The sequence below is a fragment of the Rhynchophorus ferrugineus genome, unplaced genomic scaffold (assembly GCF_030347505.1).
Source record: "Rhynchophorus ferrugineus isolate W39M unplaced genomic scaffold, kcgeb_rfMv2 rfM10, whole genome shotgun sequence".
Lineage (NCBI taxonomy): Eukaryota > Metazoa > Arthropoda > Insecta > Coleoptera > Curculionidae > Rhynchophorus > Rhynchophorus ferrugineus.
In genome coordinates, this window is record NW_027472589.1 from 17,626,735 (window position 1) to 17,654,286 (window position 27,552).

At 32.8% G+C, this 27,552-nt stretch overlaps 1 protein-coding gene across 1 annotated transcript in view; it reads left to right on the top strand.

Moving 5' to 3' along the window:
- LOC143203794 (discoidin domain-containing receptor 2) overlaps window positions 1-27,552 on the top strand; it is a 555,483-nt gene that overhangs the window by 113,040 nt on the left and 414,891 nt on the right. Inside the window, exon 2 of the mRNA XM_076416074.1 lies at window positions 23,668-23,752. Within this exon, the coding sequence (XP_076272189.1) occupies window positions 23,683-23,752 (70 nt within the window). The 5' untranslated portion in view covers window positions 23,668-23,682. The remainder of the gene's footprint in view (window positions 1-23,667; window positions 23,753-27,552) is intronic.

The window sequence follows — 27,552 nt, forward strand, 5'->3', positions numbered from 1 at the left end:
GATTAGAACGTTTGTGAGATCATCTAGGCTAGGTAGCGGTGCTCGGGTCCTGAAGGGTCCCTTATTTTCAACAACGTTTTCTTTATTCATGTTTTTCCTCATACCTGCACCTCACCAGGTGACAACCTTTACTTGACCTACCCATTATAATACTTATAAATTATAATAATGAATTTGAAGTTGGTACCGAGCCCAAACAATATAAAAATAATTGCTTAATCTTGTGACATATATACAAAATTAAATTACTAACTAAACGATTTTAATTTGTTGCTTTTAGATAAAAAGGTTTAGGTAGGTTTTAAGCTCAATTGTGTGTATATAGTATATATGTTATTTTAAAATGTTTTTTCTTTGACTTCGAAAAAGGAGGAGGTTCCATGTTCGGCTGTATATATTTTTTTAATGTATTTTCGCCGATTTCTCCGTCAATTGTGGGCCGATTTTCAAAATTATTTTTTATTCGAAAGAGTGCACTTCCGAGGTGGTTCCATCAGATCAATATCATGATCTGTTGGAGGGGAAGGGGTTTAAATCGAGCAAAACGATCAAATTTAAAAGACGCGTAAACATTTCACATATTTTTTATCTAATCAGATTTGCAGTATATAATGTTGTTGCTGAGCTAACGTGATAGAAAATCCGAACTGGTTCAGTGCAAAAGCCATTCAGTTTGCTTTTGATTGCTAGCTATAGAATATAAGACTTCGCACAAATACTGTAGACACCTGCTTCTATGATGTAATGGCTAAAGCATTTAGCTGTCAAACGGGGGTTGCAGGTTCGATCCTGGTTCGATCGAGGTTCAATTTCCGGCGGGGAAAATAACTTTTTGTTGTTGTTTAGTCATAATATTTGTCAAATCTCCTAGGCAAGATAGCGGACCACGGGGCATGAAGCGTTCCTTATTTTCAGTCATTGTTCCTTTAATAATAAACAATCCTTTAATAATAATGTTAATAGATAAATAGGTTTAGGTAGGTATTATAGTACAGAAAAATGTAAGTTTGATTATTTTTTAATTTTTAGTTCGGTTAAATTTCTTTACTAAAAATATGTTATAGCTATCGACTAGTTCGACTATTTTGCGACTATAAACCGCATTCAGTGGTAACAGGTCAATTCAAGTCCACGGCCTATCATAGCAAAACACAATTTTTTGGCAAAATTAGTTTCTTTTATTCAACATAATTCCCTTCAAAGTTGATACACTGATAATAGTGACCCTCGAACTTTTCGATACCATATTTGTAATACGATTTGTATTTTGCTTCAAAATAGACCTCAGTTTCGGCGATCACCTCTGCATTCGACGGAAATTTCTTCCCAGTGAGCATTCTTTTGAGATCTTAGAACAGGAAACAGTCGCTGGGGGCCAGATCTGGAGAATACGGTGGATAAAGAAGCAACTCGAAGCCCAATTCATGGATTTTTGCCATCGTTATCACTGACTTGTGACACTATTGGTAAAACAACACTTTCCTTTTCTTCAAATGCGGCCGTTTTCGGCAATTCCGTCCTTCAAACGATCCAATAACGCTATGTAATAGTCGCTGTTGATGGTCATTCCTTTTTTAAGGTAGTCAGTGAAAATTATTCCATGCGAATCCCAAAATACAAACACCATAACCTTGTCAGTCGACTATTGCGTTTTCCCACGATTTGGAGCGGGTTCATCATATGCACCCGGGTAACTGTCGATTGGACTTCGGAGTGAAATGATGGAGATTGATCATCTTCAAACACTGCTCCTAATTATCAATTCGTCGTTGTTTTTGGTCAAAAGTGAGCTCTCGCGGCACCCACTTTGCGCAAAGCTTTCTGATACACAAGTATCCGTAAATGATATGATGTACACGTTCAGTTGATATCTTTGGTATCTACTATTTCATTCAATTTCAATTTATGGCCATTCAAATTTATTTTGTGGATTTTAAAAATATTTTCGTTGGTAACAACCTCTTTTGAACGTCCATTGCTTTCATCGCCTTCGGTGCTCATTTCACCACGTCTAAACATAGCATACCACTCCTTGATGGTTAATTTTCCTTGGGCACTGTCCGGAAACGCGGCATTAAGCCAAGTTTTTGCTTCAACTGTATTTTTTCCCTTCAAAAAGCAATATTTTATCAAGACGGAAAAATCACATCAGAAAAGTTGCTTCATTCAAAATGCTATAATTCACAAACTAATGATCTGGCAGTTATCAAATATATATACGCATCTTTTGAAGGTTAGGTCTATAGGGTTAAAAAAACATATAATTCTAGTAGCGCCATCTATGCGTCAGGTCGGGAACTATTCAATTTTCTGATGAAGCAAAGAGAGGGACGCGGGTGTTGCGGTGGGAGGATGAGGAAGAAGCGCTTTGTTCGACAGTTAATTTATTAATTTCCCCTCAAAATCTGTCCGGGCGAAGAACGAAAACTTTTCCTTTTTTTCCGGGGCCAATTCTGGGCACCGACGCTTTTATGACGACCCCAACTCCTCTCCCCCTCCATCCCGCTGCGTGCTGCCTACCGCTACCGTCAGGCCGTAGTTCTCGTATTGTTCGCGGAACACAAGGTGAAATGGAGCCGAAAACCTCGATTGTTCTCTGATTTTATTGGGGCTGTTAGTTGTTTTGACCTCATTGCTACAGATAATGCGGGTCGTAGATCATCGAGCCAACGAGGTTCGAAGCGTATCCTACGTAAATATTGTAGGAGGTTTATCTTGTAGATTATTACTCACTTGTGAGATGTAATGGAGCTTTCAGTCAAGTGAATAAATAAGAGGTAACAATATATCTAACGACCGGGGAAAATTATCTTAGAGATATAAAATAAATGTATATAAAATGTATTTATATATGAAAGACATTTATATTTTATATAATTCTTTTGTGATGTCATCAGGTTAACATGACAATAACATGTCGAAAGAAAAATGTTGATTTGTTCATTTTCGCACATCTTCGGCATTTCAAAATGGTCTACCAGCTGCACCATCATATGTGTAGGTATATCATCATCATCAAGGTATAATTATATGTGTTCTACACTTGCTATACATGTAACATATTATATTTTATTTTAATTTCATATATTTTATATTACATGTAATATCATTTTATATTTATATCGCTCAGATGCAGAAATTAAGAGGAGAGTTAACACGATGAACTTTTGCATTAGAATTTGTTGGTGATATTTAAGCTGGATTATTAGCTGAGAGATTTTCTTTAGTTTTTTCAAAATTGAAATTAACCAAGAATAATTTAAAATTAACAATGGGTAAGGCTAACCCGTCTGACTATTCCGTTTACTAAACAGACAATGACTAAGAAATAATATTTTGTTCACAAAAAATTTTAATTAATTATCTTTTTATTGCGCAAGCTCCGAAATTAAGAAGAAAGTTAACGCCATGAACTTTTTAACTACAATAGATGATCCGTGTCAAGCAAGATAATAAGATCTCCGATGTCGATCAATACATTATTGACATGTGTACAAAAATTAGTACACGATAGATTAAGATTAATTAAGCAAAGCTATCAACAGTAACGCAGAAGTATTAACTGATATCGATAGCGATACTGCTATGTTACTGCATATGTTATTCTGTTATGATATACTGGTAATCGGCATTATATTCAAGAATAAATCAAGAATTTCGTTTACAAATACGGTCGATCAAATTATGTTCATCGCATTTAAGTGCAAGTCAAGCGCATATGAAATTAAAATGTTACTGGTGCTACATCAGAGCACTAAAACATTGCCACGATATCACTGCACGCGTGATCAAACCAAACTTAAAATCATTGATAAACTTGAGTACATAATAATCGGTATGAAAATTGACGTTATATATAAAATTTGTAACATGAACAACACGCATTAAAAATTGTTCTTGCCAAAAAGTTCTTTAGAATTACTATATATTATAATCATTTGAATTGAAATAACTATATAAGAATCACACTTCGATACTATTTGGCCACATGATTCTTCAAATCATATTGCAAAAATAAAAAATGTCAAAAATGTAATTTTGAAAGTTGCATATTTAGCAACTTTATACACTGAATAGCTCAATAATAGTAAAAATAGAAAATAGATCGAATTTAACAGTCCGGTCACTGACAAAACTTTCACCATTCGTTCAATAAACGGGTACCGGGGTACCCACCTGTAGCGTGGCAGAAGTGCAAGTCATTAGTGTACTGAATAAAAATGTTTTTTCTGTGTAAACTGGCTATGTGGCATATGAAATAGCTATAGGGACACAGTTTATAGTCCTCATAGAAATAACAATAGCGGAATGCCAAGCCAATCGATATTTAGGTACCTGAGATGTTCCTTTCTCCTTCTCATGTCGTACGAAAAGAAAGAAACGTGTTCATTCTTGGCTATTTTGATAACTTTTGGCGCTAATAACTCCAATACTGACAATGCAAGGGAAATGTGGCGGCAGTATTCATATCCATTGTATCGTACAGCAATGGGGATCAATCGCTTCCAGAATATTATTCGTTTTATTCGATTTGATGATGCCAATACTCGAGCTCAGCGCTTGGAGAATGATAAAGCTGCTCCAATATGAGACATTTGGACAATGTTGAATAGTAATTTAGCAAAACGTTGGCAAAATAAGCCAACAGAATACCTGATAAATGACGAGCAACTATATCCATACCGAGGTAGAACTTCATTCACTCAGTATATTCCGTCAAAGCCAGCTAAATATGGAATTAAAGTATGGTGGATATGTGATGCTGAAAACTAGTATCCACTTACTGGACAGCTTTACACTGGAAAATCGAAAGGTGGTCGTGAGAGAAACGTTAGTGAAAGAGTTGTCAAAGACTTGGTGGCACCGTATAGAGAATCCGGTAGAAACATTACAATGGATAATTTCTTCACTACTATTCCACTGGCAAAATTTTTACTATCCTGGAACTTGACAATTGTTGGCACCTTGAAGAAAAATAAAGCATACATTCCACCAGCAATGGCTGTATCAAAAACGCGAGAAGAATTATCCACTGTGCTTGGCTTTCATGAAAATGTTCCCTATGTAGTTATGTGGCAAAAAAAAACAAGTTAGTAGTTATGCTATCATCAATGCATCATGAAACTAAAATTAGTGATAGCGCAAAAAAAAACACGAAATTATTGATTTAACTGGTCTAAAACTAGAGTAGACACGATGGATAAAATGCTTAGTAGATATACTACAAAAAGATCAACTCAATCAACTCAAAGGTGGCCTTTAGCATTTTTTTACAATATTCTCGATATTGTCTGCCCTGCATCATATATTCTGTATTATGGGAATAATACGATTATTTTATCGGCAATTGGGCAGAGAGCTATGTACTCCATTCGTTGAAAGTCGTTCTAATAATGCACAAATTATGAGGCATCTCTCAACGAAAGTGGCGATTGAATCTCTTCTTGGTCGAGCTATTAATCCTAATGCGCATCAGAGAACATCATCTATATCATTGACACCTCAGACGCAGCTCGATTCAACTGGGAGGAAAAAGATTACTGGTTTATGCTACGAATGTCTCCAACGTAAATTTAAAAAACGTTGCAAAACTAGAAAAATATGTTCGGTATGTGAGAATCTTATTTGTGACGAACACTGTATTACAACCACGACATGTGAAGGATGTACGAAATAATTTAATGTATTTCAATTTTTATATGGCACTGCATCATAATAAATAAAATAATGTAAATAAATAAATAGTAAAAGAATGGAAAACGATATTAATAAAATAAAATAAAATAAAACGGAGTTATGTATTTCCTAATTACTATTTTTGTTATTGTTCATAATAAGAATTATTGTTTAATTATTGTTTAAATAAAAAAATGTATAAACTATATTATCTATTCTCAATTTAAAAGTCAAATTAACTAAATACTTTAATAAGCAGTCTCTTAAGTGTGTATATACCCGTCCTTTATATACATTAATCGTACCTGGATATTGAACGGGCGGGGTATCAAGTTTGATAGTTAATAACTTTTATTAATTAGTTGATTGTTAAAAAATTTGACGAAAAATGGATGTCAAATTACTTCAATTTTGGGGATCCAGACGGCCATAAAATTTTTTTAAGGAGAAGTTAATATATTTTACCTGCAGATTGAAATGGATACCTGGGTGCTCGGTCATTGACCTGACGGGTTTCAAAGTGAAATTAGGTGATTTAACATTTGTTATATTGATACTTTGCATTCATGGATATCGTTGATGAAAATTCCGGCAAGCATTTATCGCGATACAATATTATCGCTTATATCATATGTTAGAGTGATTAGTAAATTCACTAAGCGACATTTATTCATTGACGCAGAAATAAAAACTCGATACAATTTTAATAAACCATCATTTTTTGCAAAAAGGTAATAAAGGAAATTTAATTTCGATCTACTACTCCAATTTTTAGTGTAAAAAACAGTTAATGTTCACATGTCAGTGCGTTTTTAATAACGGAAATGCTTCAATTTGAATTGTATGATCGAGTAGATTCTTCACAAAAACAGGTCTAAAGTGGCGACTATCCCATAATTAGTAATTAACTGTATTTTACCGTAGAGTGAAACACTTTCATTTCAATTTAAATAGTTCCATTGACAACCAGTTCAATCAAATTTTTCATTCCTTACTAGTTTTATACTCAATGGTTTTTGCAGTTCTTGCTTTGTCGTCTCATCCACGACTTTGATTATATAAATATATAGATATATATATTTTTTGTATATTGTGTTTACTTATTATTATAGTTTTAAGTTTTATTATATTATTATATTATTATTATAGTTTTAAGTTTTATTATATTATTATATAGTTTTATTATAGTTTTAAGAATTATTCATTAAAAAGAAACAAATTTTAATAGATATATATTAAAATATATTTTCATTGTGTAGAGTGCATGCTTGAAGTTCTTCATGAACAAATAATTGAGGAAATTAATTTTTTTGCGATCACGGCGAACGAAACTAATGTTACTGCAAAAGCTTAACTAGTAGTTATTTTTATATATATTCGCAATGGTGGGCCAATTAAGACTTTTTAAAACTAAATTTTTTTATTAATCTCCTAGAACGTCAACAATCTGCCTGTAGGCAATAAGTATTATTATATCATTTCAGTTATATAATATAACTATCCTGACATGTAGTAGATCACTTCTACTGTACAACTTATAATTTAAATATTTTTCTAGATACTATTCTAACTTATTTTTAAATCAATCCTGACTTATTCTAAAACTATTCCAGCATATTCTAGAGATTATTAAATCTCACTCTAAATGTCTATTAATCAGTTCGTATGGTAGTTTGCGTTTGAGCCTACGCACTTCACTATCGTCACATTTAACTGTTTGGCGAGTGCGTTGGGATGCACTAATAGTCTTTCTGAGTACTTCGCAATAGCACTTCAAATCACACTCGTTATGGATTCTATGTGGATATCGCGTTGAATCAGTTTGTAGGACACGTAATATGGGGCATCGACGATGACTCACAACACTTTATTCTAGAACCTCTGGAGGATATCTATGTTAGATTTGCTAGCAGTACCCCGCAGTTCAATTCCATAATTCCAAATGGGCATAAGTATCGACTTATACAGCAAAATTTTATTATCTAATGATAATTTAGATTTACGCCCTATCAGCCAATATATTTGGTTTAGTTTAAGCCCAAACTATTTTTTTTTCGTTTTCTGTATATCAAGCATTTGCTGTATATCAAATGATCCGATCTTCAATTTTGGTAACTTTTTTCTATTATGTGATGCACTACGTAGATATCCTTTTAAACTAACTGCAGCAAATAAAATCGATCGAAAAAATATATCGATAATTTTAAATGCAGTATTATTCCAGTTCGAAATATTATTGATAACATCATTAGTGAAGCATCAGATGTAATAGGTAATGAGCTACCAGAAAATAAACGCAAGCGTCCTGGCAACAGTTTATTTGGTCATCGAATTTCTGCGTGAGAGGTCTGTGATGTTATAATAAATTGTGCAAAATGATCGGTTTCATTTTAAACAGCATCTACTAGTTAAATCAGTTTTCTTAAAAGTTCGGAAAAATGTAGATAGAATTGGGGTAAATTTTCTGAGGATTAACACAGAAATTCCTTATGTCCTTTTTGTCCAATACTTGCTAAAGAACAATTATTAATTGAACTGTCAGTTCAAGAAACCATTGTATGACATTAAACGGTGTACTACCACTTCTAGAAATTTTAATAGCAAAAAATCTAGGAGAGAAGTTGAAGGAGACTAGACAATTATTAGAAATCGTGGTAACCACTTCCATGATAACATCAGAGGCGGAAAGGTGTTTCTCAATAGTAAAGCGCATCAAAAAGTCTCTTAGAAATGCAATGGCCGAAAATCGTTTAACAGCTCTTCAGATGCTATCTATTGAAAAACAGTTTATCTCCAAAATAGGTAATTTTAATGACAAAATAAATCAACAAAAAAACGTAGGACGGACTTTTTTATGCAAAAATTGAAGAACACCGTAAAGTTCAAAGGTAAGGTGCCGCCACTGCATTGAGGAACCGCGCACCATTGATGTCATAAAATATTGATAACACAAAACTATTACAATAATGCACCAATAAGGCTTGTAACCATACAAATTTTTCAGGGTAAGGTAAATACATTGAATTATTGTTAAATAATTTGTCAAAATTAGTCATCATGCCTAGTGTGGACGTTTGAGACAGGCCTAAAGAAAATCCTTAAAAATTGATTCACAATTATTTAAAAACTGTAAAATGTATGGATTGGAATTAATCGGAGATACTAGACGACTGAAAGTTGCTACGAATCAAAAAATAATTGAAATCGATAGCTAAAATGCAAAAAATAATCATTAAAAATTTGATTTTATATCTAGAAAAATAAATTGTAGTAAATTTTATTATTTACGCTATTACTTCGGCCGACCTCATCGATTCCTCAAACAACCCCTTTCCGTTCGATGAAATAATTCGACGTGAGCGCCTAACAGCAAAAAAACCGAAACAAATATCTGCGTATCCGCTCGGAAACCGTTTGGTGAACCTCCCGACCACCCTCCACTCATCCCGCGACACGGGAGGAGACGCCTAATTGAAAACGAGAGCCGTGCGGACCGCTCTCCCGCGAACGATCCACTTAATTTTTTTATTTTGCCGGGAGAGCGCCGAAAAAAATCCGTCCAGCTCAACAAATAGGACGAGATTTATGATGGGCTTTAATTCCACCGGTAGGTCCCTTTCGGATGGCTTTTAGCGCACCAAGACCCCCCTCCAATGCCACCCTCGCCCATTTTCACCACCCGAAAAGATGGAAAAACATTCATGTCATGCACTACCTTTCCCTCCAGGCAACTTGGCTTTTATCCGAGGGCCGAGTCGGTGGTCGGAGACGTGGGGGACGATTATGTGATTCGCGCCACTTCCGGGACAGGTGGTCGGATTCCCTTAGCGTTGCCGCGAGAGAGGGAGAACGGGGAGAGGGTGGAGTGAAGTGCTAGTTGGGGGGCTTTTCGGCCGCCTTTGATTTTTTCTCCGGTCGGGGGTTTTTGTCGGGCTAAAAGCTGCCGACCTAAGATCGAATCGATCACTGTGTGTGTGTTGGGGTACGATGAAGAAAAGACGAGTTTATCTTCCTGTTGAATGTCGGAGTCCGACCATTAGCGGTGGGATGTATTGAAGGTTTGTGTGCGTCTCGGACGGGAAGGATGGGACAAAATGTCGACATAAAAGTCTTATGCTCCTTGCAGAGTTCGTAAATCATATACAAGAGATATACGAGGGTGATATAATACCATCGTGATCCTTTTCAAGGTAACCTTCCTGGGATACAATACAGTTATGGTACCTTTTAAAAAAACACAGTTTCTGTAGTAACATTTAGGTCTATTTTCTCAAAATAGTTAAAAAAAATTACAATAAATGTTTATTAATCAATGAAGTTCTTTATCGTGATGAATATAACCAGACCCTTGAGACCGGTATATCAGGACAAGATCAGGTCTACACCAACAAATCCCGGATATATTTAGGTTTTGTGACATCATCAATCACTTTATTAAATTACTTAGTTATTGTCAAGATAAAAGAAACTAAACTTGAAAATATTGTGCTACTTAGAAACTACTAACGATACATATCTTTTTATGTAATATACGTTAAGCACATGGTAAATGTTTTTCCTTTTTCCCACTGTTTTTTCGGTTTCTAAATATTCGCTTATGGAGGAAACCTGAAAGGTCTCACAGAAGTGTCCAATATTACTCTCATATCATCGAAACTCATCATTTTCCTTGATATATTTTCTCTATCTCTTTAATGACCTGGTGAAATAGTTCATCTTGGTGTTCATTCATATCTTTTAAATTTTCTAGAAATTAGTCGAGGTAAGAATGATAAAATTGTACGATTTAGTTACTCTTTACTTAATTCAGTTGCTCTTTTTAGATTTTTTCCGGTTTGTTTATAGTTTCTAAAAATTTCGTTTAATCCTAAGTCAAAAACCGTCTAATTTCTGGTCTGATGAAAACACCTTCCTTCAGCTTTGTTTATAAGATACCTGGAAACTCTGGAACTATGTATTTGAAGCAGTCTCAAAGTAAGTTCAAGGTAATCATTGTATTAGTCAATGAGATGCTTTATCATGATGAACATAACCAAACTGTTGAGACCATTACATCAGGATTAGATCAGAAATACACAAAAAAATTCTAGGAACTGTTGAGGCTTTTATGACGTGATATCTTTCTGATTTATCTATAGATATATTGAATACGAACATTAGTTAGTTATTGTAAAAGGACGACCCGTCCCTCGATAATTTTGGGTATAGGTTGAAAGAGTAGTTATATCAAAATAAAAGATTAACTATTTAGGAACTATTAACGATATATAATTTTTTTATCTGATATACGTTAGTGTTTTATCTAATATACGAGTAAGTGTCCAATAGTAGTCTCATATCATAGAAACGCATCATTTTCCTTGGTATATTTTCTCCATCACTATAAAAACTTCTTCAAATCGTTTCGAAACGATGCAATTTCTGGAATCTTTCGAATCTACCTTTAGATTTCAAGATTTTCAAAGAAAGAAGTTTAGATAATCAAAAGACTCGAACAAAAATCGAGACAAATTGAGACGAAAAAGTCGATCAAAAAAATATTACCTATTATTTTACTAATTATCGCTAAAATTTTTTTTGTTTTTGCCCTACTACATTAATAATATTGAAGAACAGTGCTCGAATATAGTGCTATATTAATAGACAATATATTGTTATTTGCAAGCAAACTACTAAACAAAACACAGAACCATATAAATTACATATAAATTTACTTAAGCCTAAATTCGTCATATTTTTGTGAAGGTCGCGGCTATGACGACAGAGCCGAACCGAAAATAGTAACTAAAAGTACACGACTGAAACAGTCGATAGTAAATAGTATGTTAATAAAATCAGTCCAAAAATAGTGACTGCAGGTAGTCGACTGAAACAGTCACTAGTAAAATGTAGTCAAATCAATCGAACCAAAAATAGCAAGTGAACCAGTCGACAGTAAAAAATAGTCGATTACTAAATAGTCGATAGTCGTTTTTAGTAGCTAGTTCCCAACGCTAGTTATATATAAGAGTTGTACATTAAGTGACTGATGTTGAAACATTTTGATTTATTTTTATTCTACTTATTTATCTTTCGTATTTCATCTTTTTATTACAATTGATACATTTGAAGGCAATTTGGGTGGTGCGTTGATAGTCAATTTCAGTCGAAAGTTCCCAACGTTAGTTAAAACCATCGAATTTAATAGTCACGACAGGTTATTTTAATAATATTAAACTAAGTTCGATAACATTATCGACCTACTGTTGCGATAGTCGCGTGTGTGAATCCTGCTGGGGCCTGGTCGTAAATGTATGTTTGTCATTATTTAATATTTGTGATTTTCCTAGGCAAGAGTATAAAATCAAGGAAAATAATCCCATTCACGCCAGTAACCAGGCTGGGTAAGACCGGATAACTTCTGGGATGATTTTTATGATGAAGTCGGTCACTCGCCAGTCGGTAGGCTTAATTCCGAGGACCGTGGTTCAGAGCCCACGTTAAACTGTAGGTCCAGTTCAGACAAACCCATACAAATTGGTAAAAGGAGACATTAAAATATATAAAAAAACATTATCTAAAAAATGCCACCAGATATTCCACCTTCTACTAACACAGATAATAATAAAGAACAATATTGTCGATGCGCAAGAAGCATGCGCCAGCCAGCCAGGGAGTTTCCATAACATTGACCATGTAAGGCGGCCATTGCAGCTAATTAAAAATGGCATCATTAACAGTAACCCCGTGGCAGTAGAGAAATTAAAAAATTCACCCCACCGAGGCCCGGTATGCCATTTTAAAACGGGAATATAAAGAAAATAGATGGAGAACATTCCGGCGCGAGGAACGGGTTCAAGAAAAATGCAGGGCGGCTGGTAATTCGTCAGCGGGTCTCTAACCGAAAGGACCACCCCGGCTCGGGGGCTGTTATTTCAAATTTACGAGGAACAATATTGTGCCGGAGCTCCGTGGCCCAAAGTTAAATATCGAACGTTTATTGTAATAACAGGGACCGCTTGCGTCCTGGCCTTCTGGCCATTAAAATATTAATTCTGATTTTTCTTAACCGCCGTGTTTCGCCTAATTTATGAGCTCGGATTATTCTCGAACGAGAACTAGAACTTTCGGGCTTAACGATTGCCAGGGCTTCGTTATGTGGATTTGAAAAAAATCTTAATTCATTATCCGACTTCAATAAAAAAATATATATATATATATATATATATATATATATATATATATGAGCTCCATGTCATAACTATGACAATACGAGATCGACTCCATCCGCTAACAATAATTTGATTTAAATTAGCTTTTTAGCAAACAAAAGAGAAACACTTTTAAAGAGAAAACCGAGGGGCAAGTTATTTTCAAAAATTTATATACATGCATTATTATATATTTGCAATACAAGATGGGGCCCAACGTGTATATATTAAATTTTTCAGACACTCTATCGACAAGTCGAAATCCGGCACTGTTGTCGGGCTTATGCATCATTCTGTATATGCTTCCAAGGTGCAGTGACTTAATTACAACGTAAATGATATATCTTAAATATACATCGATTCGATATTATCAGATTTGAATTAACGCCTAATAAGCGTTCACTGAATAAAATTAACTGTAATTATTTATTAACTTAGTATTTTAACAACCTTTATTCTACATATAATGTAGTAATTTCAAATTCTCTTCCGTAATAATTAAGCCAAATTAATTAATTTTGCGACAGACTGTGTTTAATATTTTATTTTTAAAAATTGTATTATCGTTATTGTTAAAAATTGGCAATATTCTCAGTTTCATAAGCATAGTCGTTTCGAAGAAATCATATTGTAGAATTTTATTTTATAATAAGCCCATTATGAATTATTAATTTAGTTCTATTATATGATTGTAAATAGTTACCACTGACATGTTTATAAAACTTTTTTAAACAACTAAGAGGTATTACATTATATGTGTATAGTTCATATTTCTGTTATAATTAAAAACAAATTATATGACATTTTGATTTTCACCATTTAACAATAAGGTAACAAAAGAAAACAAGAAAAGAAAACATAATAACTATGCATTATAGGTACTTGAATTTTTGTATTAAAAAAATGTGATTGAAATGCGTTGAAAGAATTAGTTGCCAAAAGGAATATATCGAAATATATATTATATATATCGAATATATAGGAACATATTTGGTGTAAACGAAAGCGTTTTAACAGGGATTCGGCAGAATTAATTCTTAGAATATATAATTGCATTAATATATTATAAATTATGATATACTTAATAATAAAATATTATAGTACAATTGGTCGATACTATAAATAATATATTTTGTGTATTACATATACCTAATATATTATGGCAATAATGAATTATAATTTATATTTAATTATGCATTATATATAAAAAAACATTATAATCTATTGTTTTGTAGTAATGTAAATTAATCGTTGGCGGTTAATTAGTTGTAAATATATCTAGTAGAAGAAAACAAAGATTACTTAAGGTATAAAATTTACGCGAGATATCGAACTGTATTTCAGTCAAGAGTTAAAGGACCATATCTCGTCATATCTGATCTACACGATTATCGACAGAGACCGACGAAGATTGAAAAGGATTGTGGTCATCGAGACATTATATAACACTTTTCTAAATTGTATTTAAATGAAATTTATGTATTGAGTTCTTTAGGACAATTCAGATCTACAACGAAACTATAGAAAATATTATTAAGTGGACCAAAACTGTTCATTCTAAATCTCAATCTAGTATATATCAAAATAAGGAATTGAATTAACATATGTAGAGTGGAAAGGAAGTTACCGTGAAAATAACAGTTTGGTCGCTCTGATCTCATCTTCGTCAGTCAGACGTAAATGAGAGAAAGAACATTGTAATCAAATCAGTCAATCATAAACCGAGTAGTCCTTGTCTTTGGATGGTTTGTTCTTTCTCACAGGTTAGTCTTTGATATTTTTATTTAGATGGTTTTGTGATGTTCTAGTTCGACCAACTATAACCAAAAATCAATCAGATTTGAAGCTAACTTAATAACAACAGTAGCCAAACAATTTAAATCCATATTCAGTATATAGTGTATTTGTGTCGCAAGCTTAGAAAATGCAACTTAATGTAAATATTGCTTCCTCACTTAGGTGGGTTTTCTCATTCAACATGGCGATATCATAACGAAAAACAATGTTGGTTTGGCCACAATCCAATCGTCGAGCCATTCTCGTATATCTTCAGCATCTCGAGACCGTGTGCTAGTCAAAATATGCTGGACAAGCGATGATCACGAAGCACTATGTCTGCTGAGTACGCTGACGCTGAGTGGGGGAGAACTTCCCATTCGAGATGTAACAGTGTGTCCTCTTTAAGCCTTGCAAATGTTGTGGCCAAGCATTGACATGTAAGAATATTGCTAGTCCATTTTAGAACAATACGTCTTTCAACTCATCCAATTAACGTCGGTAGATACCTGCAGTAACAATTTTAGTCGATTCTAGTAGTTCGTAATACACAGAAACTCAGTGATGCCACCATATACACAGCAAGACTTTACAGTCATGGTTTTTGTGCTCGCTGTCGCTGTGGGTGGATCCCTTAGACTAATCCATGGCTTTTTACGCTTAGATTTGTCGTAGTAGATCAACTTTTCCAATTGCCAATCACAATACTTTACAGAAGACTGTTGTATCTCCTTTCTTTGGCTAGCAAATAATGAAACGACAATGTCGAAAATACAAATTTGAGAGTTTCATAATTAATTTATATACACACTGAACAACACACTTTTTATATTTTAAAGTTTCCCGACGAGGTTTTATTTGGACTGAACATACTGGCATTAAGCCTACCGACTGGCGAGTGACCAACAAGAAGACATCGAGTAAGAAGCCTGGCCCGAGTAACTGGCGTGACTGGGATCATTTTCCTGGTCGGATTTTGCACTCTTGCCTTGGATAATCACCAATAATAGACAATCACAAACATAAATTTACGACCATGCCCCAGCAGATTTCGAACCCGCGACTGTCGCAACAGTAGGAAAACCTTCCTGCCGCCTTTACCATTGCGTTAACCAAGGCAGCACCAAATAACATTGAATAGAAAACTGTTATTTTATATAAAAATATTTAAAAAAATGTTAAATTTAATAGATAAGCTAAGTTGTTTAACAGATGTTTTTATTGATATTTCCTGCTAAAAATACACGACAACACCTTATATGTATAGAAAAATTCGACGCTTTTGAAACAGAATATAGGAAGTTTCGACTATCAAGTAACGTAAAGAGTATTTTATATCAATGGGGGATATTTTTTCAGAGTTTTATTACATATATTTAAAACAGTCCGAACCTGCATTTATAACCGGATATAGAGCGCCGAAAAAATAAATATATTTTTATATTAATGGTTTCGCATGCTGGCCCGCTTCCCATCCGACATGATGATGGAACCGAGGGCGCGGACCATTGCCGGGCGAGGGTTGCGTGTGCCATTGACGGGCCGGTATCGGGCGGCGGGTGAAGTGCGGCATTTGTAACGGTAATTAGTCCATTTGTAACCGGTCCTTCGAGCCGGCGCAAATTTATTAAAGATGCTTAAAAGCGCCAACTTTGCCCATAAATCGCGAGCGGCAGCGTCGCCTAATGAGCATCGGAATTTTCGACGAAAGACTCGGGGGCTGGGGTGGAAAGATCACGCCGGACAAACCCTTATCTTTAACACTTCTTTTTTAAACACGTGTCGCATAAGAGAATCCATAGTGATCCAATTCGAAGCTTCAATGTGAAAAACCCCTACAATGTATTTTATACAAAGTATCGTCCATCGACAGCCGTTAGTCTTCTCCAACTTTCAGAAATTTAGTCTATCTTGCAATTCCATCTGGAACATGACGTATTTTGAAGGTATCAGCGATTGACCCATAATTTGGTGTCTTTATAAGAAGTGAAGTGCTCAGATAGTTATGATCAAGTAATAATTAGAAGAATTAGGGGATAATAATAATAATTTTTAATCGACTTCGAAAAAGGAGAAGGTTCTGTGTTCGGCTGTATATATATATATATATATATATATATTTTTTTAATGTATGTTTGCCTATTTCTCCGTCAATTGTAGACCGAAAGAATACACTTTTGAGTCACATTGGAACTAAATCAGGATCTGCTGAGGGAAGGGGGGAAAATCGAGAGAAACCCTCAAATTTTAAAGACACGTACAAAGTTTTGACATACTTTTTATCTAAAATGATTAGATATATGTATATAATGTTATTACTGAGCTGATACTACGGAAAATCGGAAGTCGTTCAGTGCAAAGGCCATTCAGTTCGCTTTTTAAGCATTAACTATATCATATAAGACCTGGTATAAATATTGTAGACAACTGCTTCTATGGTGTAATCGTTAAAAATTTAACTCCTAAACGGAGGTCGCGGGCTCTATCCTGGTTCGATCGAGGTTCGATTCCGGGCGGGGACAATAACATTTTGTGTTTAGCTAAAATATTTGTCAAATCACCTAGGCTAGGTAGCGGCACCGGGGCCTGAAGCGCTCCTTATTTTCAATCATTGTTTCTTTATTCCTATTTCTCCTCATACGGACTGCATCTTTACTTGGTCTACCCATTGTCATATTAAATAAAATAACTGCGTAATTTATTGAGTAAATATTTAACACTACAAAGAGAAAAATACAATATTTTTAACAAACAAATCGAACCGACTTCAAAATTAAATAAGGAACTCATTAAAAATTAAAAAATAACCGAACTGAGATTTTTTATACAAAAACAAATTAAAATAAAATATGTACATCATAATCGTTGTAATAACTAGATAAAAATAATCAAAAACCTTATTTAGCCCATTTACTACACCTATTTTATATGCTACTATATACACACAATTTAACTTAATTTAACAAACAATACAAAAATAATAGTATAATACTGTGACAAATCTAAATTAATGTAACTGTTTGGATTCGATCGAATACTAGCTAAGCAAAATACTGCCTTGAGATTTGATATATAAAATTTTTGTACTGCACTAGTTTAAAGTATATACATATCAAAAGCTCACAGTTTAAATCGATCAATATTATTTGGATCGCAATCTATAACACAAAAGGCGTACAAAAAACATTTAATAAGTAATAATAAGCGGTAATATACTTTGAGTTGAGCGAAATGTTAATACTTTGAGTTGAGCGAAATGTTAACGGAAAACCATAAAATATACAAGAAAAGCATATAAAGCGTATAAAGATTGGTATACCAACAAGAAAACATGGATACAATTTGGGAAAAGAATGAACATATACAGCAAAAGGAACCAAAGATATTTAAAATATTTCATAATATATAAGCTATAGGTATATAAAACATAAGAAAGGAGGCTGACGTCGGTCACTGACGATCATAAAATAATAGAGGGATGAACAGAATACATTCAGAAATTACTTTGTAAGCAAGGGTCGACATATACAAATATGTTGCGAACGATACAAAAGGAAAATGCGGACACAGAGGGGAGAGAAATGCAGAAACAACAAAACCAGAAAAACAGGCCACGGTAAAATAGCACAGAAAACGTTTTAAAAAATGAGATAGAAAGCATCAGAGGTAATATAAGAAAATTACAGTAGAGTATGGGAATAAGAACGAACTCAATAAAGAATAACGATAATAAACGAATAAAGAACAAATAAAGAACGAAGAATAAAATTGGTAACGGGCACTCACAAGTCTTGACACATAAAAAATATCATATAAGGAACTGCAATAAGGATAAAGGGATTACTCTGTTGTGCACCGCTATAAAAATGTATGATCAGTTAGAGGGAACCATCTAAACTCAGCAATTTATAAGACACTAACAAATTAATGTAATACTGTAACTCAGCATAAGACAAACAATAAAAAAAATATATCTAGCATTCTTAAATTTAGAAAAAAGCATCGAACAGAGCGGGAAAAGAAATATGATGGGTTGTATTGGAACAGACAAGAGTAAATGATAAAATAGTATACTAATATAGTAATACAAATAATGTAATAACCTACAATAAGATACTAAACAACACCTACAGAATTTAAGCAAAACTGAGACAAGGATGGCTTTATTCGCAAATAATATAAATTAATTAAATAAAAGGTTTAGATAAAAGACACTCACTCAACTCAAAATTGTATATTTTCGCGAGAAAAAAACACAATGTCAGATATTTCGATATTGTCTTTTATGCTAGATCATTTAACAATTCTTGAGTGATTACTTTTGATGTAACAGATATAATTAAGAAAGCTTCTGACAGAAAAAATTGTTCAGCTATATTTGTAGGTGTAGTCCTTGATAAAGTATGGCATAAGGGCTTCTAATACAAATTGGTAAATAACTTGCCTAGTTAAATAAGCCAGATTCTCAAGGCCTACTTTCCAAATCATCACTTCAGAATAAAATGGGATGACGAATATTCAGATTTAAAATCCATCTCTGTGGATATACAACATGATATTGTCCTGTGCCAATATGGCCCTTACTCTACACCAGTGATATCCTTAATATGATGCAATGAAGTAATAATGGCCACATTTGCTGATGATACTGCACTATTCGCTAGAAGTAATAACGGACAAAAAAGTGCCGAATAAAATTGAACTGCTACGAGAAATACACTTGCGGATTTCACTTACAAAAAATAGACTACATTCCAGTGATAATTAATTTCAGAATAGTTCTGTAAATTCTGTGTCTACCGCCTAGTAGCAGTTTAAATTCCCCGTCACTAAAACAGCTATATCTCCGAAATTATGTTCTGAAAAATTCTTTGAAAGGAATATTCCTAAAGGGTTAAGTTTTGAAAGTACGGAAAGAATCGTATCTAGCATAAAATAATATATCCCTCAATGATCAGGGCTCCGTAGATTATAGATCAGGATAATTAACAACCAACTATGTTGATAGTATAGTGTAATCAAGTGATTCATAATTGTCTAAATTGCATTAATATACTTAAAATATTGTTCCATAATATATTTATTTCAATTATTCATCTATCGAATAATTATTTACCTAATAAGTAGAAATTAAAAGATATATATCATATTAATGATATTAATATATGTGTGTGTAGTGACACGATACATTAAACATTATTTCATACAAAAATAGGGTCTTATTACTTTATGGTCTTATATGGAACGACTAAAGGTAAAGCGGCAGCCCTCGCCCAAAGTGCCTCCGGCTCTATTTAGTGCCATCAGTTTCTGGCCCATTCATCTAAATTACCAACTATGGTGTAAATTGCTTGATGGATTCTGGGTAAAGACCACCCTCGAAGGTCGATGTCAAAGGGTCGCGGTGGTTTTAGAGGGTCCCAGGCAGTTACACCGTCAATTTTTTCTTGAGTGCTATACGATGGAGTGGCTGATAATTGTCAAAATTATTGAGGAAGCTCATAAGTCGATAGCCATGAATCATCGAATATGATTACTCCTATTTTTATATGTATTTCTAGAAGGGTTCTAAGTGTGGCCATTGGAAAAAAGTTGTTTTCTTAAATAATGTATTGGTCTAAAAATTAATAAAAATTTTAAAGGATTTACAATACATGATGTTCATGTTGAAGCTTCACTTTTCTGTATGTATCATTCCGCCGAGGAGTGAACAAAAAATATCATCAGTTCATTGAAAATCAAGCAATTGAAATTCATACATCAATTTTAAGAAAAAGGCGACTGATGGTCATTAATGTTATGTGAAGCTTACGACAACCATTCTCCATCGACTTTACTATGTGAATACTGATTTTGACCTATTGAAAGTGAAGATTTCGACACCAAAGGCAAATAATGTTTTGGAGAAGAAAACAAAAATTAAGACGAGGATTTGAAGGAATTACTCCACAATGAAACAATTTAAAACGTAAGATAGCAATACAAAAAATTATTTCCATTCACCTGAAGAATATGCGCATTTTTCTGCCCGTGGGCAATAAGTATTATTATATGATTTCCGTTTCATAATATAACTATCCTGACATGTAGTAGATGACTTCAGTAAGTGGTCAACTTTACAACTTATAATCTAAATATTATTCTAGATTCTATTCTAACTTCTTTTAAAGTCTATCCTAACTTATTCCAAAAACTATTCTAGCTTATTCTAGATATTATTAAATCTCATTTTATGTGTCTATTAATCAATTCGTATGACAGTTTGCGTTTGAGCCTACGCAGTTCACTATCATCGTGCACATTTAACTGTCTCGCATGGGTATTGGGATGTACTAATAAACTTTCAGAGTACTTCGCATTAACACTCCGAATAACACTCGTTATGAGTTCTATGGGGATATCACGCTGAACCAGTTTAATGGACACGTAATATAGGGCATCGACGATGACTCGTAATAGTTTATTTTGGAACCTCTGGAGAATATCTATGTTAGATTTATTAGTAGTACCCTAGTATCCACAACAGTTCAATACCATATGTGCAAATGGGCCTAACTGTTGACCTATACAACAAATTCTTATTATCTAATGATAATTTAGATTTACGCCCTATCAGACGGTACATTTGATTTAGTTTAAGCCCAAGCGTTTGATAACTATATGTTTTTTCCATGTCAAACGTTGATCGAAATGCATCCCAGATATTTAACGTTGTCTGCTTACGGAAGTTAATGATTATTCAATTTTCCTAGGGGACATTTTCTTGTACAAAGGGTGAATGTCACATGGGTAGATTTTGTCTCATTTGCTTTGGTACGCCACGTTCTCAACCACAATTCGACTTTATTAACAGGAAGCTAGAGGTTTCTTGTGGCTGATATTGGATCCTCATGTGATGATAAAACCGTTATATCGTCAGCATATGTTGCAAAAGTAGTGTTTCTTGAGGTCGGTAGGTCAGCTTTATACAATAGATATAACAATGGGCCAAGAACACTGCCCTGCGGAACACCCGAATGTATGGGCTGTAGGTCAGTGTATTCGTCACCCTGTTTGAAAATAAAATATCTGTCTGTGAGGTACGATTTCAGCAGTTGAAAGTGCGTAGGGGGAAAAAGCTTTTTTAATTTAACACGCAAGAATATGGGTATGATTAAAAAGGCAAGAGACATCGAAAGTGTTTTATTCATATGTAAAATGCTGCTTCAGCGGCAAAATCGAAAATGCATAGTACTGTTACTGGTAATGAAAAGAAGATCATTTACGATAATTCAACTACTATTCGAGAGTGACAGCACTTCGGTGTTCACATGCAGGGAGTCTTTCCTCATGTCTTCTTGCGAATTTCTAAATTTCTTCTACTAGAGCTGGAATCCAGAGGACTCGGTGTAAGTATTTGTTCCTATAGTATCTGGATACATCCACAAATCTTCTCAGGACTTTATTATAAAGTAATTTTTAAGTGAAGTGCCGTGAAGTAATATTAATTCTCACAGAGCCCATATTCTCCAGAGGTCCTCCTATAAGCTTTGGTATTTCCTCTTATTGCAGTAATTTATTAACTAAAGAAAATCTAAATTCTCTTTCTTAATGAGATAATTTATTTTATATACCAATATCTTATACCCTTATTTTATATAGTTATCAACTATATGTATTTTATCTTATTAAATTTGACGTTTCCACTATTAAAGCATTTTATGTTACCACACAAAACATATACTGTAATGAAAAAAATTACATCACACACAGACTTTGAGGCAGGTCAAAATGTACTCCAAATCCATGTTTTTTTTCCAGAGAGAAAATTCATATCGGATAAAGTAAAAACATAGAATTATTATTATAGAATATTATATAAGTATTTTTTTTAAATACTCATGTTATTTCCTTATTCACGCCAGTAACGTAATAAAAACTTTCCTTACAATAAAATATTTTTAACAAAAAATTAAACCGACTTAAAAAAATTCATGAGAAGCTTACTAAATAGTAAAAAGTAACAACAAAAAAAATAAAACACGTACATAATAATCGTTGTAATAACTAAATAAAAATAAACAAAAACTTTATTTAACCTATCCAACTGCATGTATTTTATATTCAACTATATACACACACAATTTATCTTAATGCCTGCCCAAACCTATTTATCTATTTAGAAAATTATTTTAAGTACTACCAAGAGATCGCATTGAAGTTGGTACGAGCAACAACTTAAACTCATTTTGCTTGTGATTCAATTTTGTGTATATGTTACAAATTTATATTATTATTTTTGTATTGTTTGGACTTGGCCCCAACTTCATAGTTCAACACTATAGAAGCAGTTACCTGCAATATTTTACGGCTTCCAATAAGATATGGTGAGTGCTTAAAAAGCAAACTGAACGGTTTTTGCATTGAACGACTTCCTGTGTTCAGTCACCTTAATTCAGAAATAACCCAAATATATGATTATTTTCGATAAAAAATAGGTGAAAACTTTGTGCGGGCCTTTGAAATTTTAGGTTTTCCCTCGATTTCCCCGGATTCTACCATCATATCCTTGATTAGCTCAAATGAGACCACCTCGGAAGAGTACTCTTTCGAGTTTAAAATGAATTTTGAAAATCGGTCCATAACTGACGGAGATATGAAGACATAATGAGAATGAACATGATTATTTTGAACATATATTAAGACATATTAATTAATATGATAACATTCTCCAATGTAAATAAAATTAACATTATCTACATCATCCTCTCTATTCGGAAAAAGAACTATTTAACACTCCGATGAACTGAAGACCTACCGCGACCGTTTTATTTCCAGCTTTCCACAATTTCCAGAATCCATCAAGTAATTTACGTCGACGTATGTAATTTAGATAAATGGGTTCGGAATAGATGGGCGCTAAGTAAAGTCGGAGGTGCTTTGGACGTCGGCTGATGCCTTCTGGCCTCTTTACCTCCATATTAGCGCCGCGATCTCCACAAAACCATAAGCTTAATAACATCTCACGTCGGTGTATCTGTTTCAGGTCAATGTGTGTAACATGGGGTTTCGCAGGATTGCATTTATGATGCTAGCTAGCATCAGTCATCTGGTAAACACCTTCGATCTAAGTAAGTAATATTGCCACTTAATTAAATACATGTACATTTTATATATAAATATATAAATAATAATTATTTATATATATATATATATATATATATATATATATATATATATATATATATACTATAATGAAGAATTCATACTATAGTATCTAATTTTATAATAAGCCTATTCTGAATTATTAATTTAATTCTGTTACGTGTTTATAAATAGTTACCACTGATCTTTTACAAAACTTTTTAAAACAATTAAGTATTACATATGCCTAATATATTATGGCAATAATGAATTATAATTTGTATGTAATTAAGGAAGCTCAAAAAAAATTACAATCTATTGTTTTACAGCAATGCAAATTAATCGTTGGTCGCTAATTAGTTGTAAATATATTTAGTAGAAGAAAACTAAGATTACTTAAGGTAAAAAATTTAAGCGAGATATCTAGCTGTATTTCAGTCAAGAGTTAAAGGACCCTATCTCGCCATTTAAAATTAATTAACAAATTAGAGGTTACTAACGTTTTTAACGTTCTGTAAATAGTTCTTTCTCCTTGTCAATTGCTTGTCTTTTTAATTTACAATAATACAGGCTTATAACATAATATAAAAATTTACAAATATACAAATACACATAATTGTAATTACTATATGAACCAAATACATTTCACGGCATTATAAAGAAGAAGAACTGTAAAAAGAATTGTATATTAAGATATATGTTTATGAAAAAAATTAGCTCGTTGGCTATGGATGCATTCGCTATTGAGTCCCTATAAGCAGAGTAATATATAATTAAGAAAAATCCAAAAACGTTGGTATATTTTTTGTTAAAATATTGCGTAGTTGTCACTGAATTTTAAAAGTAATAATATATAAATTAGTAAATAAATAAATGCATGTAATGTAAAATTCGTTAAAATATATTCTTATTTGCATTTAAGGTCATCGACACATAAAGAACCGCTATCGAAGTTTGTTTACACCTCTAGATTCGAACATTTTACTTGAGACTCATAATTGTGTGAACTAAAAAGTTATTAGAAGTGCTGACAGATTAGAACTAAACTAGGGCTCACTAGACATTACGGCTGTTGGAATAGGTCGCCAAGCCGTCAAGGGAAACAAAATATAATTATTGAATAGTTTCGACTTATAATTTCTGGTAAATCAAAGATGACTAACAAAAATTAAATTAGTTCTAAAACAAAAATAAAATATTAATTTTAGAGCGGCCTATATTACGGCCGTTTATATTGGCAACAAATAGTTTAACTTGGGATAGTCAACAATTTATATAGTCACAAATTACATAAAAATAAATAACAGCAAAATCTTAACAATCATCACAAATAATTATGATATCACAAATAATGATATGATTTTTTTAAACATATACATTATATTTAATTAATATATTATAACAATAACTAAATATTGTAAAAGGAACACCTTGACATATTTGTATTAAAATATTTTAAGTTAAATAATATATATATATATATATATATATATATATATATATATATATATATATATATATATATATATGTCTTTATTGACATTGTCAGATTCTAAATTAATAATGTATTTAATCAAAACTTATTTTATATGCAACTTTAATATTCTCTTTCCAAACAAATATGCTCTAAAATTAAATTACTAATTGTTTGTAAAGGTTTTATTCTTATAGGTTTATATACTCGATTATTCGTTTTCGTTTCTGTTTTATTTTCAGTTTGTATTTACCATAACATAAAAATTTTTATATTCAAAAATTGGAAGTATGGAAATTACTATTATAGTAACTATGTTAATTAATTATATTATATATACGACTTAAATTTAATGATCACTACTAATAAGATATAATATTACATAATCACATTATAATAAAGTTCGAAATACTATAAAATATAATTTAACCTAATGGGTTTTATTAGTATCCCTTTCTATATATAAGTTATAACAATTTAATAAAAAAATATGCTTCGAGTATCTTATAATACATTTAAAATATTTCAAGATTTTACAATTAACTTCAGCTACACAGTTCAGTTACACTATTTATTAATGATCATATAATCTTGATGGATGAGATGAATCAGTTAAGTTTTTCACTGATAATTCATGTAGGAAAAGAGCAATAGCTTCAGATTACGTAACCAAATGACACTACATTTATATCAAAAATTTTCTAGAACTATGGAGGCTTAGATCTTATAGGCCACCTGTTGAAATAAACCGAAATTATGTATTATGCGTATATCAAAATAACATTAATGAGTTGAGGAAGATACAATTGAAATATTTTAGAGTTTTTGCGACCTGCAAAGCGACAGGAAAGTCCTCCTACAGTTTCGATAGTAGCTGGTTCGAACTTAAATATTCCTTTATAAAGATTATAGTGATTATCCATAAAATTCCGATAAGGAAACAACTCCAGTCACGCCAGTAACTAGGTTCAGAGTCCATGTTAAAGAGTAGATCCATTCCAGATACACCCTAGTTGGTGAAAAGGAAAAACTCAAAAATATAACAAAAACAAAAAAGAAACGACGAATTCTTCTGATAAATTCATAATTCACTCACTATAGATCTACTGAGATATTTGTGCGAAGGTCAACTATGACTGTTGGCTTATTCTTCTTCAGAAGCTTCAGGCTTTGTTGGCATTTATTATTGACAGTATCAAGCAAAATGTTTATGATCATAAAGTATCGCTGCGGATATGGTGAGATCAGCAAGGCGTAGTGTTTTAAAAGTTACTAAATCGAACTAAAATTTTACAGCATATATCTACTGATGGTAATTCAAAAAAAATTGAACAACATTTTGCTAAAATGGGTCAGCAATGGCAAGTAACAGAGACGAAGTGGTCCTGTTGTATCAAAACGCTCAACCATACGTTGCAAGAGTTGCACAGGCAACCATACGAGTTACAAAGTATTCCTGTTGCACCTGAAATTACAAAAAACACGCAAGCATATGGTTTCAACATGCAGAAGAAGTGCAAAAATAACCGATGATACTCATTTTACATACTATAAGAAAGACATATTTTAAGTGAAAAAATGATCAGAATATATGCAAGCATCCAAAGCTACCTATGATTAAATAAGCTTAGATGGGAAAGTGTGTAATGTTTTTTTATAGTAAGCAATACAACGACCAAGTATCTAGATATTCTCTGAGAATATCTACATTCTAACTGCCAGAATGAAAACTTATCATCCATCAAAACCGAAAAAATTTTATCCGTCATCGACTGGTCATTTTTGGTTCGAGTTTCACAAAACACGCCCTTTATTTGATCCATTTATTTATTTATTTATCAAATTCGATTTGAACAACGGGCCCGTTATTTATGAATTTTTATATCGGACTTTTATTTTGCACCGATAATTTTTTCAGTTTTTTTCGCTTGTTCGCGAAAAACCCTTGTGTACGCTCGGATTAATTGTGATTTTTGTTCGACGTACTTTTTTTTTAAACGATATTATTCCAATTAGAAACTGGCTTTATTTAATTTAACAATTCGCCCATTGTTTGTATTAAATTCGTTCGGTTTCGCGTTATTTAGTTAGTGTTTGAATGGATTTCGAATCTATTATTCGGAAAATGGTTTTTGTTTTTTTGTCCGAATTTATTGATCGCATTATTATTATGCTTATAAATAATTAATTATTAACTTTAGTGCAAAATATGCTCTGCTCGCTCTCAGAAGGGAATTTCGATTATGCGGGGGCAGTTTGATAAGTCAGTGACTTTTTGATTTTCCCGCGTTGGTATTTTATATGCATGACCAC